This window comes from Equus caballus, chromosome 29 (genome assembly GCF_041296265.1).
Source record: "Equus caballus isolate H_3958 breed thoroughbred chromosome 29, TB-T2T, whole genome shotgun sequence".
NCBI classification, from domain to species: Eukaryota; Metazoa; Chordata; class Mammalia; order Perissodactyla; family Equidae; genus Equus; species Equus caballus.
The window spans coordinates 22308595-22330332 of NC_091712.1; the positions used below are offsets into that span (position 1 = coordinate 22308595).

At 36.3% G+C, this 21738-nt stretch overlaps 1 protein-coding gene across 50 annotated transcripts in view; it reads left to right on the forward strand.

Moving 5' to 3' along the window:
- Positions 1-20460, forward strand: part of ANKRD26 (ankyrin repeat domain containing 26) — an 87912-nt gene extending 67452 nt beyond the window's left edge. For all 50 annotated transcript variants that reach the window (XM_023632155.2, XM_023632158.2, XM_023632156.2 and 47 more), the window contains 7 exons: positions 2123-2235; positions 3514-3643; positions 10281-10571; positions 11640-11857; positions 13030-13258; positions 18455-18500; positions 19693-20460. In XM_023632155.2, the coding sequence (XP_023487923.2) occupies positions 2123-2235; positions 3514-3643; positions 10281-10571; positions 11640-11857; positions 13030-13258; positions 18455-18500; positions 19693-19829 (1164 nt within the window). In that variant the 3' untranslated portion in view covers positions 19830-20460. The remainder of the gene's footprint in view (positions 1-2122; positions 2236-3513; positions 3644-10280; positions 10572-11639; positions 11858-13029; positions 13259-18454; positions 18501-19692) is intronic.
- The last annotated feature ends 1278 nt before the right edge of the window (positions 20461-21738 follow it).

Sequence of the window (21738 nt, forward strand, 5' to 3'; positions counted from 1 at the left end):
GATTTCATTATACAGATATACCTATTCTGTTGACTGGTCTTCTTTGTGCTGAAGAAACATTGAAAATTATTTTTTTTTAGACTTCATATAAATTAGTCACAGTGTATTAGCATACTTTTCATGTAAGTGACATGACAATATATTGGTAAAGTCTTCCGTGAATGAGAGTGCCAGGAGTTGTCCCCTTACAGTGTCATGCAGAAATTTATTAAGGTATCAAAACTTGAAAAATTTATAAGAATACCCAAAACTGACTAAGCTTATTCAAAAATAATGAGGAATGTTATGTAGATTTCTATAGAAATGAGTTAGGATTGCAACGTAGAATTATTAGCCACTTTAAGGTCTATCCTGTGAATCAAAAATGTAATGAGACAGCTTTCAGTCATCTCAATCAATAGCTCTAACTTCTCTAGAAGGTTCTCATCTCGTGAAACCCCAGGCCAGAGACTACCTGGGTTAAGGTATCTCATCAACACAAGTTTGAGGTGAAGAATCCGGATTGGGAAGGAGAGAGAGCACTAGCTGACTCCAGCCTCCAAACAGTACAGTTGAGTGTGCATCTGAAACGAACTTAGAAGGAGACTTCCATGAAGTCAAGTCTCTATAGAATAGGAAATTATTCAAAAGAAAACAAAGCAAACAATCGATAATCTGACCCTTGTGAAGAACTTTTGCATTATAAAAGAAAAACAAGACAAAGTATGCTGGTCAACATCCTAAGGGTAAGGGTGCCCCCTCAAGATTAGGAAATAACACTACACTCAAAGTAACACGGATAAGCATCAATATCAAATGTACAAGATTAGCTGTCTATGAAGGTAATCCACACCAAGTAATGGTTTAAGAGTGTGAGGCTGAGGATATTGTCTATGAGGGATAGAAGGAAGAAAGACAAGTGCAGATGACCTAAGTAAAGGGGTCAAGCCTGGAACTGTAGATTAGGGAATCTGATTTGAAGCCTTGAAATTTAAGGAACTCAGAGGATTTGAAAAGAGGACTAGTGAGGGTCCAGGTCGGAGTATTGGGGGGCGCTGTCACTTAGAAATGCAGTGGGGGTAGAGGAGCAGAGGGAGGGCGTGGTCATTGTTAGTAGTTGCTGCTGAGAAGTAAAGCAGGATGAGAACTAAAGAAAAGGTCCTTGATGATCCACAAAAAAGTTTTAGTGGAATTATAGGATTGAAAGTCAGATTTTAGTGTAAAAGAAGAGAATAAATGATGAAAAGATGAATCCTGTGGATGAGACCATGCATTAAAGAATGTTAGAGTCCCCTGGAAGGGAAAAAACAGGGTGATAGAAAAAGCTACATACAAGACTCAAGCAACAGTTAACGTTTTTATCTAATATAGAGAAGACTTAAGCGTTATTTAAAGAGAAAAGTGGTTAATAGAAAAGAAGAAATTGAAACCTATGGAAGAATGCTTACAGAGAATGTCACATGATCATCAAAAATGTAATGGGGACTGCATAGGAATTTTTCAAAGATTATCTTAGTAAGATGTGATTTAGTGAAACCTGGAATATCTTGAACTATTGATGAAAATGTTTCTAGGACATTTTAGAAACTAAAATGTAAATATAGCCACTCTTTAAAAAAAATTCACTAACACTTAGTATTTTATGTATAAAAGCTTCTGTTTTTAACAAATAAATTATGGCAATTTAAATTTCAGAAAAAATAATTGATGAAAATGTAAAATCGATTTAAGCTGTTTTAGGAAAAGTCATTATTGGGGCCGGCCCGGTGGCGCAGCAGTTAAGTTTGCACGTTCTGCTTCTCGGCGGCCCAGGGTTTGCTGGTTCAGATCCCGGGTGGGGACACAGCACTGCTTGGACTCCGTGCTGTGATAGGCGTCCCACATATAAGGTAGAGGAAGATGGGCACGGATATTAGCTCAGGGCCAGTCTTCCTCACCAAAAAGAGGAGGAGTGGCAGTAGTTAGCTCAGGGCTAATCTTCCTCAAAAAAAAAAAGTCATTATTTTTGAAATCTGTCCTTATTGACATCAGGTAAACCTATCTAAACACATATTACTCATGAAATCATGAGAAATATTTTTAAGAAATAAGAATGAGTCTCTAGATTTTTAAAAATAATTTTCTTTAAAAATTCTTTTCAAAGTCTGAGGATGAAAAGGAACAATTAAAGAAATTTATGGAGTTAAAACAATCTCTGGAATATAGTTTGGATCAAGAAATGAAGAAAAATAGTGAATTAGAAAAAGAGATTACTGGGTAAGATTTTAATATTTCAGATCATTTCAACCATTAATTAATTGATGTAACTGTAATTTTACTTTATTAAAACCTAAATACAAATTCGTTTTATATCTACATTTTCATAGTTAAACAAATGTCTATTTAAAAATTTACTTCAGAAACTTGCAGCACAATCTGAAACTTTTGAATGCCAGAATATTGTACTTACCCTTTAATGATTCCTAAACAAGAACGTCAATACCTTTTGCATGTAATGTCAGCCGCACTCTTCATTGTCTACCTTGAATTTTTATTTCTGCAGGATATCGTTGCTTTCTTTGATAATCTTTCCTCTTTTTAGTAGTGTTCTTCCCACAGCATTCAAATATTTTAATATCAAAAAATCTGTACCATTGTTTAATAGCAGCAAAAATTATCTTGATTTCGCTTATATTTTCTTTCTGTTTTTTTAGTTATAAAATGTCATACATACAAAAATAAGTATATGACTTGAAGAATAAAAAGAGTAACCATGTTTTTATCACTCAGATAAGAAGTGAAATATTTTCCAATGTCTGTGAAGCCCCTACCTGGCTTCCTTTCTGTTTATTTGCTGAGTATCTATGTTTGCTCTGTGATTCTAATCAAAATGTTCCTCTGTCTTTCTCTACATTGTTTGCATCCCTTTTATTTTGTTAATATTGTGCAAGCCAAGATCTCTAGATCTCTTCCTAAAACATCTTGAGGAGACTGTGACACGTTCTGTCTCTGCTAATTTCCTTTCTTCTGGAAGCTCTGCCTGTTTCCTTTTTCTCTCAACTCAGACTTCAAAGATTTTTTTTTCCTTTTCTGTTTTGAATGATCTCCTTGATGTTTTTTGTGTGTACTTTCTTTTCTTCTTGTAGACTGTGGTCAGTAGGTACCAAAATGTATTTTTGAGTCTTCACAACATTCATGTATAAATATGCTTTTCTTCTTCACCTTGAATACTCATCTCTGGTTTATAACTAATATTTAGTAATATGTTAATAGTAATATTAACATACTAAAAATGGTTAAATAACTTATTTAACAAACTCTATATAGTTACAATATCAGTCTTTTATCCTATATGTCATAAAAATTTTATTAATATTATTTACCTAAGATTATCATTTAGTATGCTTTTAAACAATATTAGATTGGAATGAATGTGAGAGGATCATAATTTTTACATTTGTTTATTTTATATGATAAAGCATAATATCTGTTCAAATAATTATTAAATATTTACTCTTAAGGAACTTGACTTACTCATTCTGTACATTTCTGCAGAGTTAAGAAACTCTTAAAAGTGACAAGAAGGAAGTTAAATGACTATGAAAATGGAGAGCTTAGTTTCCAGGGAGATTTAAAAACCAACCAAATTGAAATGGATATTCAGATGAATATGCTAAAACATAAGGTAATTTTTAATCAATTTTGGGGATTACTTAATTTGGGGAATTAATTTAAAATCACTTAATTTGGGGAAGTATATCACAATGCTTTGAACAGTGAAGTACACATTTTTCTATTAATTTTATAGACTTGACACCAATGAACAATTTTTTTCTGTACCATTTTTCTATAAAAAGGGCATGCTGTTGACTCCCTGCATCTTGAACCTGGCTAGTCATCCAAAGCCAAGCAGCACACCATTACACAACGTGAAAGCACTAGCACCAAATCAGGGTTTTTTTTGGTAACAGCTTTATTGAATATAATGAGCATATCATGCAGTTCACTCATTTAAAGTGTACAATTTAGTGGTTTTTAGAATATTCAAGAGTTATGCATTCGTCACCCCAATCCAGTGTAGAACGCTGTCATCACCCTAAAAAGAGACCCTGTACCCTTCAGCCATCACCTGTGCCAGTTTCCCCTTCACTACTCAGCCCTAGGGAACGACCACTCTACTCTCTGTCTCTGTAGATTTGCCTTTTCTGGATATTTCATATCAGTGAAATCACACAACATTTGATCCTTCATGTCTGCCTTCTTTCATTTAGCATAATGTTTTAGAAGGACATCTATTTTATAACATGTATCAGTACTTCATTTCTTTTTATTGCTGAATAATATTCCATTCTGTGGGCCAGCCCCACTGGCCTAGTGGCTAAGTTTGCAGTCTCCCCTTCGGCAGCCTGGGTTTAGTTCCCAGGGGAAGACCTACACCGCTTGTCTGTCAGTGGCCATGCTGTGGTGGTGGCTCATCTATAAAAAGAGGAAGATTGGCAGCCAGTGTTGGCTCAGGTTGAATCTTGCAAAAATAAGAGTGAAAAAGAAAAAAAACTCCATTGTATGGACATACCACATTTTATTTATCCATTCATCAGTTGTTGGACCTTTGGGTTGTATCAACTTTTTGGCTATTGTTAATAATGCTGCTATTAATGTCCAAGTTTTTGTGTGAACATATGTTTTCATTTCTCTTGGGATTACACTTATGAATGAAATTGCTGGCGGTATGGTAACTCTGAATTTAACCTTTGGAGGAACTGCCAGACTGTTTTCCAAAGTGGCTGCACCATTTTACATTTTCATCCACAGTGTGTGAGGGTTCCAATTTCTCCACATTCTTGCTAACATTTGTCACTACCTGTCATTACCTGTCTTTTTGATTATAGCCATTCTAGTGGGTGTGAAGTGACATCTCATTGTGGTTTTGATTTGCATTTTTCTGGTAACTAATGATGTTGAACGTCTTTTCATGTGCTTATTATCCATTCTTTGAAGAGCTGTCTATTCAATTCCTTTGCCCATTTTTAAATTGGATTGTAAAAATTCTTTAGATATCCTAGACACAAATCCTTTGTTGGGATTTGTATAGGATATAGGATTTTCAAATATATTTTCTTTTATTCAGTAGCTTGCCTTTTACTTTCTTGGTGGTGTCCTTTGACACAGAAGTTCTTAATTTTGATGAAGTACAAGTTAATCTATTTTTGCCTTTTGGTGTCATATCTAAGAAACAATTGCCAAATCCAGTCATGAAGATACACACCTATGTTTTCCTCTTAGAGTTTTAGCTCTTATACTTTGAGTTAATTTTTATGCATGGTATGAGGTAGAGGTCTAATTTTATTCTTTTGCATGTGAATATCCAGTTGTGCCACTTCCACTTGTTAAAAAGACTATTCTTGTTCCATGTAATTGTTTGGCACCCTTGTTGAAAACCAGTTGGCCTAAATGTGAGGGTTTATTTTTGAATTCTCAGTTTTAATTCATTGTCTAAATGTCTATTCTCATGCCAGTATCAAATCAAATTTTTAAAAAGTCAGTAGTAGAATGGCTTTAACTCTACTCCTGTGGAGATTTTTTGCTTCTTGAAGGAGGCTGTGGCCAGCTTATGTGTTATTGACTCCATAACATGATAGGAAGTAGGCTTACAAAAATAAAGTCCATTCCTTTTATTTTCTGCATTCAAACTTTCAGTCTCTCACCCAGTGCCTCCCACTTTATCCCCATTTCTGTCATCTCTTGATCACAAGATCTGCTGACTCAGTCTACTATCTACTTCATTATGTTTAACTTACTATAATTCATAGACTCATCCATAAATTTCACCATCTAGGAAGGAGAAAATTAAGTTGGGGCTGTCAGCTTTCCTCTTGGGAAATCTCGCTAATCCATCATCTTGCAATTCACAATAGATCGTCTTTTGACCTGGTCCTTGTGTATAGCACTGGTGCTGAACCTGTTCTTGGCACAGATCCTACATCCTCAGAAACCAGTTCCCTGTATTTGTCTTCTTTTACTTATGTAGAAAGAGATGCATGACTGTACTTTATAGCTCGATGCATGACTAATAGAGTAAATATTTCATCCCATCCAAAGAAAAATTTTCAAGAGTACAAGCTATTGAAAATCAGGCAGTATTCGGTTGATTTATCAGAGACAAATAATAGGCAGATTAGTAATTTGAATGTCAAAGTCAGTTTGTATGATATGGAAAAGCATTGTACGACATAAAGATGAGATAGTCTTACCTTCCCATGCAAACAAGCTTGAAGGAAGGTAAAGGAGAAATTGTATTTAAAGTACATAGTGCCAAAGGACACTACATTTGTTTTACTACTGAAAAGATTAAAAATGATTCCATGTTTTCTTTATTTCCTCACTGAGGAAAAGAAAATGAAGATTGAGTACTAGATTGATTAATAAATACTCAAAGCTGGCTATCTCTTATAGAATTCCAGTTACTTAAAAACAGGTGAAAGATCTGATTTTGGTTCTTTAACTATTTCCAGTTGTTTTTCAACTATTCTGCTTCATATCGTATGTCTTCTTGCTTACCAGTCCTCCTCATCCCCAGACTTAAGGGAAAGTTCTAAAGAGGCATACCTCTTTCTAAAGAGGAAACCCAGAAAAACCTCCTCCTTGATGGTTCTTTGGTCTTTCTTCTAGTTGTCTGCTTCTTCTCATTAGCAGTGTTTGTCATTAATAAATTAATCTCAACATTTATTAGATCCCACTTCACAGGAGACTAATTTCTACTGTATAAGTTATGTTTCTTAATTTCTTTTTTTATCCACTTTTCTGTTTATCTCTTTTCTGCTAACAAACTCCCCAAAGTTTAGTGGCTTAAATAAACAACAATTTATTTTGTTCGTAAATCTATAGTTAGGGAAAGAGTGGCCAGGACAGCTTGTGTCTGTTCGCCTCAGCTTCAGTTGGGGCAACTGGAAGGTAGGGGCTGGAATCAGTTGAAGGTTTGCTCACTCACGTTTCTGCTTGTTGATGCCGGCCATCGGCTGGAGCTTTCTCTGGGGCAGGCAGCCAGAACACCTACACTGGAACAGCTAGGCTCTCTTTGTGGCCTGAGCTTCCTCAGAACATGGGGGCTGGGTTCCCAGGATAAGCAGCCTGAGAGACAGAGCCAGGCAGAAGTTGTACTGCATTTGCTAACCTAGCCTTGGAATTCACACAGCATCACTTTCACTGTATTCTGCTCAGTAGGAGCAACTCATTAAGGTTGGCCCATATTCTACCTTTGTAATAGAAGGAATATTTAAAAACTTGCAGACACATTTAAAAGCCAGCATTTACCCACTGGCCACAATTCTTTATATTCCTCTCATATGAATAATACACTCATCTCTACCCAGTATCCCCCACGAGACTCGATTATTATGGCATCAGGCTCAAGTCCAAGGTCTTACCATCTTAATCGGATACAGATAGGGATGAGGTGCCGGGGCTGTGGTTTCTGGAGTATAGCCCCTTGAGTACAATTCCTCGCAATATGAAGACTTGAGAACTGAAGAGACAAGTTATCTGCCACCCACACACCCAGCGTTCTGCCAAACTGCTGAAGACTCTCCCCTTCAGAAACGGAAAATGGGAGCACACTGGCCACAGCAATTCTGAAGGACAGCCCGATCCGTGCTGCCAGTTCTTTGATTCGGACTTAGCCCTAGCCCCAGGAAGGCTTCTCCAGGGCCCTTTGCTGTACCCTCCGGGCTCTTTGTTCTGTCCTTTTCATAGGAATTCACCTGTGTTTGCAGCTAAGTGGTTTTCTCAGCCTGCTTCCTCCCTGCAGAACTTCTCAGACCCACAGGCCTCACAGTGTACTCCCTTGGTCTTGTCTGGTCCCAACTAGCAAGCAGTGTTTCTGCTACTATAATTCTCTTAAAAACTTTGCATTTCCTGTGAATTTTATTGGAGTTAATGCATTAGAAAAACCACACTCACACATCTTTCTGAGATAAGCTTTTCACCTTGGGCTTCCTGTACATCTGTTATAGGGAAATGCCTTTAAAATGTAAAATTCTTACACTCTTATGATCCTTAAAGGAATTTGAGGCACCACCTTCCGTCTTTCCAAGGTCTTAACAAAGGGTCTTACAGGCCTGGCTTCCTCCTTAGACCCAGTTTTCCTGGCAGCACCCTGGATTTGATCTCAGCCCAGAAGCCGTTTCTCTACTTTAGCATTATTTGACAATTGGGCGTGTGGGGAGGCCGTAAATGGGGAACAGATGTTTGAACCTGTAAGTCCTGGTTCATTTATATTTAATAGTCTTTCTTTAGCTCAGCTATCTCATGAATTTTGCTTTCAGCTGCTTCATAACAAGAGTCCCTTTCCTCCAGGGTTCAGTGTCATTTTCTTCACTTGCCTGGAAGCCCTTGCTGTCGGCCTCTTCAAGAGGTAGCAGGCTTCCACTCAGAGTCTCTTGGGGGCCCTTTTGGTTTCATTCTTACTCTTCTCTACATCCTTTCAGAGTCCACCTGCCTCCTGGTTCAAAGGCACTTCTACTGTTTTAGTGATTTTTTTTAGTGACAGCACCCCATTTTTAATATCGGTATCTGTGCCAGTTGTTTATTGCTGCATAGTAACCCACCTCAAAACCTGGTGGCTCAAAATAGCATTTATTTTATTATTTTTTCTTTTGTGAGGAAGATTGCCACTGAGCTAACATCTGTGCCTATCTTCCTCTATTTTATGTGGGACGCCACCACAGCATGGCTTGATGAGCGGTGCTGAGTCCACGCCTGGGATCCAAACCTGTGAACCCCAGGCTGCCAAAGCGGAACACTCAAACTTAACCACTATGCCACCAGGCCAGCCAAAAATAACTTTTATTTTATTCACAAATCTGCAGTTTAGGCAAGGCTTAGTGAGGCCAGGTCGTTTCTTCTCCACTTGACATCGGCTGGGATGACATGAAGCTGGGGACTAGAATCATCTAAAGGCTAGTTCATGCACACATCTGGCCGTTGAAGCTAGCTTTTGGCTGGGATGTTAGCTGGGGCAGTCCCAGCTGGAACACCTGTGTGACGACTCATCATGGGGCCTGGGCTTCTTCACCACGTGTTGGCCGCATTCTAAGGGTGAACTTCCCGAGGGAGAGAGTCAGGCGGAAGCTGTATCACGTATTCTAACCTAGCCTTGGAAGTCACAGCAGTTCCACCATATCCTATTCTCTAGAAACCAGTTACTGAGGCCAGCACGTATTTAGGGGGAGTGAATTTCATGGGAGAAGCATCAGAGAATGTGTATACGTGTTTTAAAACCACCAGATCCACTCACCTGTCTTAACCAAATAATCATTGTACCTAAAGGAAAGTAGTTCTTCCCAACTCAGTATCACTGAAGTTCCAGCAAGTTTTTGTGTTGTTTTTATTGTTTAGTGTATTCTCTTATTTTGTGGAAAGTAACAAAGGATTACAAGAGAGCACTATTAAATTAAGACATGTTTTGTTCAAAAAAAGTATGGATCGTCTCATCAATTTTTTTTTCCCTCTGAGGAAGATTAGCTCTGAGCTAACATCTGTTGCCAATCTTCTTCGTTTTTTGCTTGAGGAAGATTAGACCTGAGCTAAAATCTATTCCAGTCTTCCTCCACTTTATATATGGGTCACTGCCACAGCGTGGCTGACAAATGGTGTAGGCCCTCACCCAGGATCCAAACCTGCAAACCCAGACCACCCAAGTGGAGCATGCTAAACATTAACCACTACGCCATGGGGCTGGCCCCTCGCTAAACTTTTATACTGGGAGATGTGATTTCTCCTTAACCCTGAGAATCATTTCTCTTTCGAATACAATTCAATTTAGCATAAAACATTTATAGTTCAGAAAAAGGCTTATGGCATTAGAATCCATATTTGCAAGATTCATTAATTAGAGTCTTATTTTGGGAGGCATTTAGTGACTCAGGCCTAAATAACTCAATATCATATCCCTGAAATTTCTTTAAAAGATAGAGAGAGTTAAGATGAGGAAAGGGTGAAAGACTTTCTACTAAGAGGTGACTTCTAGTCCCTTTATGGAAGAAAGATGTGAAACAATCATAGAAAAATAAAAGAGTACAAAATCAAGTCCAACTGTTATATATGGCAAAGATGATGACAGTAAAGGATATATTTTTGTGCACTCTTGGTGGTTTTAACTTTTTTCTTGATTTTGTGAGTAGTTTAAGTTTCCATGTTCTAAGACTCTACTACAATATAGATAACATTTTATTGCAACTGAATTTATTTCACAATTTGATACTGTTTTTGAGATAGGCTATTCTCAGTCTACTTCATCACCAAACTATATTATTTTATTCATGCAGATTGATGACCTTACAGCAAAACTGGAAACTGCATCTTCAAAATGTGTACATCTGGATGCAGAAAATCAAGTTCTCCAACAGAAGTTATTATCTATGAAAGCGCTACAAAAGAAATGTGAAAAACTAGACAAGAATAAAAAGAAGTTGGAACAAGAAGTCGTAAACCTCAGAAGTCATATAGAAATGAACATGGTGGAACATGGTCGAGTAGAACAGTATAGACGGGAGATTGAAGAAAGAGCAAGACAGGATATAGTAGAAAAATTAAAAGAAGTCAATTTATTTTTACAGGTTAGTTTATTGATCTGTAATATGCTTTAATTCATTTTATTGCGAAATACATTTTAGATGTATACCTTGTATGTGTTTTCTCTCCATTTTAGATGTATACCTTGTATGTGTTTTCTCTCCATTTTAGATGTATACCTTGTATGTGTTTTCTCTCCATTTTAGATGTATACCTTGTATGTGTTTTCTCTCCATTTTAGATGTATACCTTGTATGTGTTTTCTCTCCATTTTAGATGTATACCTTGTATGTGTTTTCTCTGCATTTTAGATGTATACCTTGTATGTGTTTTCTCTGCATTTTAGATGTATACCTTGTATGTGTTTTCTCTGCATTTTAGATGTATACCTTGTATGTGTTTTCTCTGCATTTTAGATGTATACCTTGTATGTGTTTTCTCTGCATTTTAGATGTATACCTTGTATGTGTTTTCTCTCCATTTTAGATGTATACCTTGTATGTGTTTTCTCTCCATTTTAGATGTATACCTTGTATGTGTTTTCTCTGCATTTTAGATGTATACCTTGTATGTGTTTTCTCTCCATTTTAGATGTATACCTTGTATGTGTTTTCTCTACTTCCCTTACAGCAGTTTGTTTAGTAGATTTCTAGGAGGAAGGTGGCATTTGTTTCTCCCTGTAAATATTTGCTCCCATCATTATCAGCACTAAATTAGCCTTTCAGAATGATTCTCTACTGAGAATCATTCTATTTTTAAGACCAGTTGGTATAAAACAAGACTATTGAGAGGAAAGGAAAAAATTGTGATTTTAAAATTGTACCATATTCTCAAATTATTCTTAAGTTATATTGTTCAATTTTTAAAATTTTAAGTGGACTTTCTTATTCTTTGAATTATCAAATTACATGAATACTAATATGACTGATTCAACTATATTTTCTAATTCAGATTTAATTCAGTTGACATTGATGATAAATGTTTTAAACTTCATCTTTTTTCACATTTAAAATTGATCTCTGAATCATTGGCTCAAAACTAAAGGAAACAAATATACTATCATTATTGAAGTTATAATTATTTTAAAAATGTATCCTTTTAATTTGTTTTAGACACAAGCAGCAGCTCAAGAAAACTTAGAGCAGTTAAGAGAGAATAATAATGCCTCAATAAGAAGTCAGATGGAACTCAGAATTAGAGATCTGGAATCCGAACTCTCCAAAATGAAAATTTCTCAAGAAGATTTTAATAAAACAGAATTGGAGAAATATAAGCAACTCTATCTAGAAGAATTAAAAGTTAGAAAATCATTGGAAAATAAACTAAACAAGTAAGTCAAAACATAGAATCATAGAAAGTAAATTCAGCTCAGTAATTTCCTCTAAAGCATAATTTTTATCAAGCCAGGGTCATGAGGTTAGCAGGAAGTGAAAGCTAACTAGATGGTATAATTATGGATAATGATGTTAGTAAATGAACTTAGCTTTAACATGTTAGTCCAGGACAGTTTGCATCTCTCCCCCTTTTCTTGGTTTTACATGACTTTATGTTTTCCCCTTAATATTTTCATATAGTAACCTGATCTACTAGTGTTTTAGCTCAATGTTTTTGAAGCTTTATAATTTAGACAGCAATGTTATTATAAAATTGCTTGTCAGAATTCCTCTAAATAGAAATATTAAGAAATTTAACTGTTTTGTAAGATTACATCTTAAACCCAAAGGGTCAAGTACTACCACTCTGGGCGCACTCTGGTGCTTGGTGAACTGTCTTGATTTGGGCTCTTCAGTGTTATTCCTAGAGGGTCCCTTGAGACAAACTCTCTTCGTGTTTTTCTATTCTATAAAGGGATCCATGTGAATAGGGACAGATTGTCCTAGGGATGAAGGGCACTGTAAGTCACAGCGTGGCTGAAAACAATACCACCGTCTCCTAAGGCGGGTGTGGAGGACAGAAAGGGCAGATGGCACCTCCAGTGCCTTGGTGACAAGGTTGGGAGCTAGTTGCCCAGCTTGGCTGTCTCCTTCTCCTTTAGAGGTTGTTGCTCTAAATTACCAAATGCTTCATTTCTCTGAGGTAATGAGTGAAAGGTACAAGGGTGATGAATGCAAATGCTTGAAGATGTCTTTGAGGGATTTTATTTTTAAATCTCTGAACTGGTTTACTAAATAAAATGGCATCCTCCAGGATCCTGGAAGGAGGGCCATTGCGGACGGCAGCTGTTCAGGCATCTCCAGCACTGATGGCCATTTCTCTCCCCTCCCTACTTTGAATTATTTGTTAGTTGAGAACCCCCTAGAAACATATGTACTTCTTTAGAATGATTTTAAACCTATGATTGTATGTAGTAGGTCTGCTCTGAGACATTTTCAGTGTTAACACACTGTTTAATGGAAAATTCCATTTACTATTATGGCAACTTAACAAAAAAAAAAAATGTCATGCAGGAATCATTTTAGGGAACATGAAATACTAAGCATTGGTCTTTTGCAACCTTCCCAGGACTAATGAGAGGCTGGCAGAGACCAGCACGGAACTTCTGCTGAAGAAAGAGCAGAACAGGTCTTTACTCAGTGCTCTGACTGCGAGGCCGGTCCTGGAGCCGCCTTGTGCTGGAAATCATAATAGTAGTTTAGTGCTCAATAGAAATCTTACTCCAAGAGAAGATTTAGTGATTCCTACCTCACGGCCACGGCCCTCAAATAACAGCATGGAGACTTACTTGACCAAGGTGAGTCATACTATCTTTGTTCCTTTGGGTTTCAGATTCTGATAGAATTCTTGTTTTGAATTTGGTGAAATTCTGAGTTGTTTGATTGACTAATGCACTCTAAGTAAAAGTCATAATAATTTTTAGGAGACAGAAATTTTACAGGTTTTTTTAAGTCCCTGGATCCCTCATTTTCAGGAGATACCTATCATTACCTTTATTCAGTAAATGTAACTAACACAATTTAAATTTCTTGAAAAGCTTGAATTTAAATTCAGTTTTAGAAATGAAATATTATTGCCTAATGACCAAAGTTATGCTTTGAGATGCTTTGGCTGTCTTTCTTCTTGATTTCACTTTGGCGGTGGTTCATAAGAATTTTAAAGTTTGGCGCACCCCAGTTTTTCCATCCCATCCCTCAGCATACGTGAATGATTGGCATCCAAACAGTTAACCACATATGGATGTTTATTATTTAAACAAATGCAAGGTAAATCCTTTTTATTCATCAAATAAGCTTGGAGCACTAAAAAGATTAATTTCTGTTTTTAAGTTAAAATTTTTGTCATTTTCTTAGATGAGAGTACATCCTTAATTACTACTTTATTTGTAGCATTTTTATAAAACAATGTCTGTGACTGAGCAATTGTAGAACATTTTTTAAGTAGTTAGAGCAAGCAAATATTTTAATTTTTAAAATGAAATTCACTTAAGTCTGTATATCTCGCCTTTGTTACCAGCTACAAACATAGATTCTTTACCTGCCACACAAGAGGGGCCAAATAAAAACTGGATACCAGGCTTATGGCAAGGAAAGGGTTTTTATTTAGGGTGATGTCAGCCAGGAGATGAGAGTGAGCCCTCAAATTTGTCTCATCTCCCGGAAAGATGTTCATATTAGTTCTCACCAGAAAAAATCAGATAACATATCGTTTTGCAAGATGAAGATGAAAGTGTAATTGCAGAAGCAATGGAAGAGAAGATTTTTGAGGATATCTTTTCTTTAATTTTTTTGGAAGAAAGAGGTGTTTATTTTTTAGTATTTCTAGATGAATTGAAAAATACTTTATTTTAAACTTAATGTTGTGGTTCCAAGGTATACATAGTTCCCTCTGAAGCATTGGTTTGCCAAACCATGCCAGACTTGATACGAGAGGTTGAAAAGCTCTAAGCCCTCCCCTATGGAGACAAAGACAGGCATCCTGACCACTGCAGGGAGCCCTGCCAGGGTTCTCATACAGCTGCTGCTCCCACAGCTGCTGCCCGCAGAATCCCTCATCACACTTGCCCAAAGAAGCACCTCTCACTTGCTAGGAGTTTAATAATTTCCACTAGGAAAACATAAAATACTGCTAGGAGAGGTGGTGACACACTGCCTAAAATGACAGAGAGGAGTGCGGTTTTGGATGAGGCATTACAAAACAACACATTTCTAAAGATTTTTAGCTATGATTCTAGAAATTTTATGTTGATTGATTTTGGATTTTTGGTGCATTATTGACACTTTAAAAAATTTTCTAATAATTTATTTAAGTAATTTTTAAATTTCTCAAATGGCCATTCAGTTTAGCAACTCTTTTTCTATGATTATACAAATACATCAAAGCTAAAACAATTAATATTCCCAGGACTTCAACTTTTACATGATAGAACATTGTCTCAACAGATGAGTCATTTCTTCCCAACTAGAACTTGGCCTCCTGTGTATATCACCAAGGCAGTGCCTGTCTGCTCTGAATTCCAACTCTAATCAAACTATCACAGTAGTTACACTAGTTTCTCATAAGGCAGAGACAGAGTTTAATAAACTTGTTTATTTTATCAGTTATATCTCTCTGTAATCCCTCATGTCTCTACCTTGTGTTGCCCACTTAGACAAATGCCCAGTAGTCATTTTATCCTTTGAAAGATTCAGTAATCTCTCAACTTCTTCCAATTCTTTTTCTTTCATTCATTTTTTTCTCTGTACTTAATTTTTCAGCTCCTTGATCAACAAATTCTCTCTCAGTTCTTTTCTCTGCAGCAGGATACATGTATTTAATGTTTACAAACTCACAAGTGTAATTTCCTTCATACATTAAGCTATTTACAGTTGGGAAGTGAATTGCAATGGTTTCAATGGGCAAACTTACTTGATTTTATTACATTTTTATATTTCTCGTATTTATTTTTGTAACATTTGAATACTCCCTAAAAAAGAATGATACCAAATTTTAATTTAGAAGTATCATTAGTTTCTGAAAATATATTAACTTTGGAAATGTGTGTGTGTGGTATGTTCATGGTTATCAAATTGGTCTCAAAAAAGAGAACGCAACATTATTTTCCAATCTGTAACCTCAAATATAATTTAATGATAGCCTATCAACAAAGTATCATTGAATGAATGAACATATATTTGCATTTGCTGTGCTTTGCTGTTGTTATTGGCTCCACTGTATTCTCCCTCTAAAGTGTTCCTTTCAACCTTCCCCCTCATTAAAGTGGGGGTTGTTTTGAAGAATGTACGTTAGTTATAAGGTCAAGGAAGAAGACATTTCTATTAGTGTTTTCAGTCATCCTTCCTGGAGCTGTGGAGGGGTAGGTGGCAAATGACCCTCCTCTCCCCTTCTGAGTTCAGAACATGGGAGTCAGGCAGCTGGAGAGCAACTTACCGGCTCTGTTACTCACACCTGCTAACGAAGTGGAGGATGTGGTTGAAGTGCGCAGCCACAAGGGGCTTCCAAACACTTCATCCTCAATTAGATCCTTCCCCTCACAGCTGTAAGACGAGGACCCAAATGCTCCACATCTCCCCCTCCCCCTCCACTGCCCCAGGGGCAGGCTGCTCACCGCAGAGAGGAGAGCAGACCCGAGTGCACTTCACTGTGGGCCCCCAGTGTTTGCGAAAAAGAGACTCGGAACCAAGCAAGCACTTCTTAGTTCCTTCTCCCAAATTCACCCACTAGGTACCCCCCTCTCAAGAGGAAGGTAGAGAGAGTCCAAGTCCTCACGTGGAAACTTGAGGCCAGGGAAATGAAGGTTCTCCTGAAAGTTTTGACTGGATTTGAATTATAACTCTGTTTAAGCTCGTGTCTTTTGTACACACCAGCTATTGATGATTGGACAGAAGTATGCTAGACGGTAAAGAGAAACTTGTTTTGTGTTTGAAATTTTGCTCTAAATAACCCACAACATGGATAATTCATTTGTTGGTTGATTTTGGTAAACTAAGTTTTATTTGGAAGAAATGAGTAGTTCTTTTAAGGAAGAATTTCCTCAATTTCAGCTTGCTTGGTTCGCTAAGGATTTTCTCCTTCAACTTTCCTCCTGTGGTTAAAAAGAATTTGAGCTTTATAAATTGAGAATATTGACTGCTACTAATAGGAATTATATTAATTTTGGCTCCTTTATTTTTATTCATGTCTTTGAAACATATAATTTAGTTAGAAAGCTACTATTTCATGTCTCCTGTCTAAACATTATTGAGCTACATGACAGTTTTATATATTCATTTTCTCTGAGTTAGAGTTAAAACTCTATTTTTCCTGAGTATGAGGAAGTAGCTGGGATGGAACCCTAGGCTCAGTAAGAAGACCTACTGCCCATTCCTGGCCTGCAGACCTCGGGCAAGCTACACCTTCGCCAAGTCTTTCTTCCCGCTTATGTAAAATTAGGGATTTTGACTAAATCAGTGATTTTCATGCCTTAAAAAATTTTTTTTCAAAGAATAGAACCTTTCTATTGGAAGAAAATGAAAAGAGTTTCTAGGGGAAATATGGTAACATTACATTAGTAGTTCCTAATTAAACTCGTGTAAAACCGTGGTCTACATAGTGTTTATTAATGGTGATATAAATTGTTTCAATAAGGTCTTCTCCCTTCATTTGGTACTGAGTTATTAATTTTACAAGGCCTGTAATAATGTTGTCACATTATTCATTTTATAAGGCCTGTCTGTAATGCTATGATCAAAAAGTTTTATGGAGGGGCTGGCCCCGTGGCCGAGTGGTTAAGTTCGCGCGCTCCGCTGCAGGCGGCCCAGTGTTTCGTTAGTTCGAATCCTGGGCGCGGACATGGCACTGCTCATCAGACCACGCTGAGGCAGCGTCCCGCATGCCACAACTAGAAGAACCCACAACGAAGAATACACAACTATGTACCGGGGGGCTTTGGGGAGAAAAAGGAAAAAAAAAAAAAAAAAGTTTTATGGAAATTTTGGGAAGCATTTAGCCAAAAAATTTCTCTTTACATCTAAAATTTGGAAAGATATTGGATGTCACATTATCATTATCACCGTGACGCTGTTTGGGGCATTTAGTGAGAGGATACCTTTTATAAGCAAGATTTAAATAAAAACACTCTAGGTGGGGACACTTGTAATATAGTTTGAAATTGCCCCACACATTTCATAGTTAAGTAGATAACTATAACTAGTCAAATGTTTAAAAAAATCAGCCCTGACTTCTAGAAAGGAAACATGTTACGTTAAAGGGTTATATATTGTTTTCCTTGTTTCTAATTCTAGAAAGTCATGAATCAGAAACCAAGTTTAAAAACTGGCTCTAGTCTTTATTTTTTCCTTTCTTCAGGCAGATTTTCTGAAATCATTGTGTCCATATAAATAAAGAAATGTTTCAGTTATAGTACAGACAGCAAAATATCTTTACTTAATTTTTTTGCCAATAAAATTTTCACATGACATTATGATAGTGCAACTTTCTTCATTTTGTATATTTAAGATTCTTTGCTGAAAAATTAGTAACATAGATCAGACCTTAAGATTTGAACTTTCTAAAAGTGCAAAATGGAAAGTTTATTTTAAGGAAAAATCCATAGTAAAAAATAAACTGATTAAACTTTTTTATAAAGTGCAGTTTTTCTAAGAATTGAAAAGTCGTGAATTCAGTGTGAACTGTGACTTGAATTGTTTAAACTTCTTTGTACCAATAAGATCAAACATCACCCTTTTAAAGTTATGTATTTTCAGTGGACCAATACTAATCGTACTTGTTATCAGATTCATCTAAATAGCATTACTTATATATGTTCTCTATTATTTAAAATTAAAATATATAGAAATTTATTTTATTTTGTTAATGTGATTATTTTTCTATCTAAGCAATCCCCAAATTAGGTCTAGTCTCTCAAAGTGTTATTTCATAAGCTATACATCATTCCTACAATAATGTCTCTTGTTTAACTTAAACATTATAAATAATATTTGACTTATTTCAGATGCAGGAGGAGTTGGAAAAAAATATAACTAGAGAACTAGAAGAAGGTATGTTGCCATTTATCAATTTAGACATCAGTGATTTCTGAAATAAACTGTAAATAGTAAATGGCATCCCTTTCCATTGTTTGGATAATAGATACTGTGTTAAATGTTTTTTCTTATACATAACTAATGAAAAATGTGAAAACATAAACATTCATAATGAAGAATATACTTTTTCCTCATTTAGTCATCTTCTTCCCTAGCTTTTTAAAAATCTCAAAAGTCGATGTATCCTTTGTATTTCTGGCTATCCCCTCCCTTCACTTCTGCCGTCCCTATGGAACTGTCAACCTGCACCCTGAAACTATTCTCAGAAAACATGGGCTTCATCTACTTCCCATGTTTCTGGTAGTGATATAAGGCCAAAAAACCAGACTCATTAAGTCATACTTAGTCAAGCAATGACAGTTCATACAACTGTCACTTGATGGGTGACATTTAAATCTCCAGTCACTGATGATGTCATTTGCTTACCTTTTGCCCACAGGAAAAATTCCAAATTCCTCAGCATGGAATAAAAACACCCAAATCACTTTGGTTCTTGCCAAATTATTCAGCCTCATCTCTTGCTCCTTACCCTCCTCTGCCTCTTTGCTCTGGCATCTCCCCAGACTGGGCTATTTGTCACTCCGCAATGTTCTTCCCCTCCAGTCTCTGCATGTGCTTCTTCCCTCTGTCTGTCTGACACCCTTTCTCCTTGTCCTTCAGGTATCAACTTACATTTCACCTCCGCCAAAAAGCTGAAAACAGTAACACAAAACTGAGAGTCCCTGCTGTGTGCTCCACTAGTGCCCCGTTTTATCCCTGTCACGGGATATATGAGTCTGTGTGGAAACTGCCTGTTCGTCTCTGTTTTCAGTTTATAGCACATGCCTGCTGAGGGATGGACTATGTCTTCTTCGTCTTATAACTCCAGTGCTTGTTACAGTACCTTAGCACATCGTTGTTGAATAAAGAAGTGGAGAATGAGAAAACCAGAAGCTCTGAAACTTAACCACAATAGCAATTAATTCAGTGTGCAGCACTGGGCAAATTATACTTCATAGTCATCTTGTATTTTGTATTATAGCCGTATATAGATATTTTTCATTTTTCTTAACACTTACAAAGGCCTCAACTATTTTTTACTAACTTATGCTTAGTTAACTATGAAGTATTTTAAATAAAGACTATAATTCTTTCTTCTTCTTTCCAGCTGCTGCTGAATTTGAATCTGGACCCTGTAGAGCTTCTCCTCTGGGATCTACTGATGAGTCAAATCTAAATCAAGATCTAGTTTTGAAAACGTCACAAGAATATGTACAGATTTTGAAGAAAAATTATATGATCTGAAAAATAAATATAAAAATTTATTTACTGGGCTGTTTATATAAAATTTTAATTGTTTCCCATCATACATATGACATATGAAAATCTTAAAGTAAAATATTTTTATATCTTACGTGTATGATGATTATTTATATAGTATTTTAAATTGTTTCTTGGCATCGAACTAACTTTTAAGCAGATTTTGTGAATGAAAACCAGCACTGAGTTTTACATACTTAAACTGCCCACATACCAGCTGTTTAAACAGCACCCAAACAACCAAGTTGTCATTAACACTTTAATGGTGTTGATAGCTTATTTGTATTTTCCAATTTTTATCACTATATATGGACCTAAAGATTTAGACAAACATCATTTGAAATGCTGCTGCTGTGGCTATTGTCGTTGTCTGGATGTGTCACAGTTGTTACAGTCCATAAAATTTTTTATATATAATTTTAATTTTAAATACTGATTCATAGATCTTTCCTTGTGGAGAAATAAAATTTGCCTAAGGCTGTTTGCCTTTTCTATTTATTTATTTTTGATTTACTTTTTGGAAACAGTGTTAAAATTAGAGAGAAGTTCCAAGTTTTAGTAAAGAACTTTTTTCTCCTGAACCACTTGAGAATAAATTGCTGACATTATGCCATCATCCCTGATTCCTTTAGTATTTATTTCCTACAAATCATAACATTCTACGTAACTACCGCACAACCTTCACAATCAGAAAATTGACACTAAGGTATTCTGTCATTTAATCCTCATCTTTTCAAGTTTTACCACTTGTCTGTGGCGTCAACAGCAAAAAGATCCTGTTCAGATCCGTGATTGCATTTAGTTGCCATGTCTCTTAGTCTCCCTCAGTCTGGAACACTTCCTCAGACTTTTCTGACTTTCATGGCCTTGGATCTTTTGACGGGTCTGTTCCAGTAACGCAGACCATCCCTCAGTGGGGATTGTTCTGATGTTTCCTCATGACCGGTTCAGACCACACCTATTCACAAGAGTATCGCAGAAGTGATCCTGAACTCTTCTCATCGCGTCTGATCATGTGACCCACAATTCTGATTTGTCCCAGTACTGCTGGTGTGAATGCTGACCACTGAGGGTAGTATCTGCCGGGTAATGCTAGTTTTCCACTTTATAATTTAGTATTTTGAGGGGGAAAAACTTTGAGACTATGTAAATACCTCTGTTCCTCATCAAACTTTTGATGTATTCATTTACTATTATCAATATGGATTCTTGATTTATTCAATGAGTTATAATTTGTTAATATCATTTCTAAAAATTTATTTTTCTTTTAGACGTTCTGTTTTGAGAATTTCAGGCTTATTGAAAAGTTGTAAGAATAACAAAGAATTTCTGGATACCGTTCCCAAAATGTTAACATTTACTCTATCTGTTTTATCCTTTCTCCCTTCTCCTCTCTTTCCAGATAAATATAAATGTTGGTATATAATATAGATTTTTTTTTCCTGAACTGTTTGTAAGTTTCAGACATCATGCCTCTACTCCTAAATACTTTAGTGTATATTTCCTGAGAAAAGGAATTATCTAACATAACTGTAATGTAGTTATCAAAACCAGGAAATTGGCTAAAACTGCTTTGATATTAATATGTAATCTGTGGACCTTATTCAGATTTTGCCAGTTGTCTCAATAGAGTCATGCACTGCATAATGACATTTCAGTCAATGACGGACTGCACGTATGACAGTGGGTACTAAATCCCATAGGATTAGTACCATCTAGCCTAGGTGCGTAGTGCGCCATACCATCTAGGTTTGTGTAAAGATGCTCTATGATGTTTGCACAACAAAATCACCTGGCAATGCATTTCTCAGAACATATCTGCTTCTTTAAGTGACACATGACTGCAATATCCTTTATAGGCAAAGAAAATCCAAGATGCTGCATTGTGTCCAAT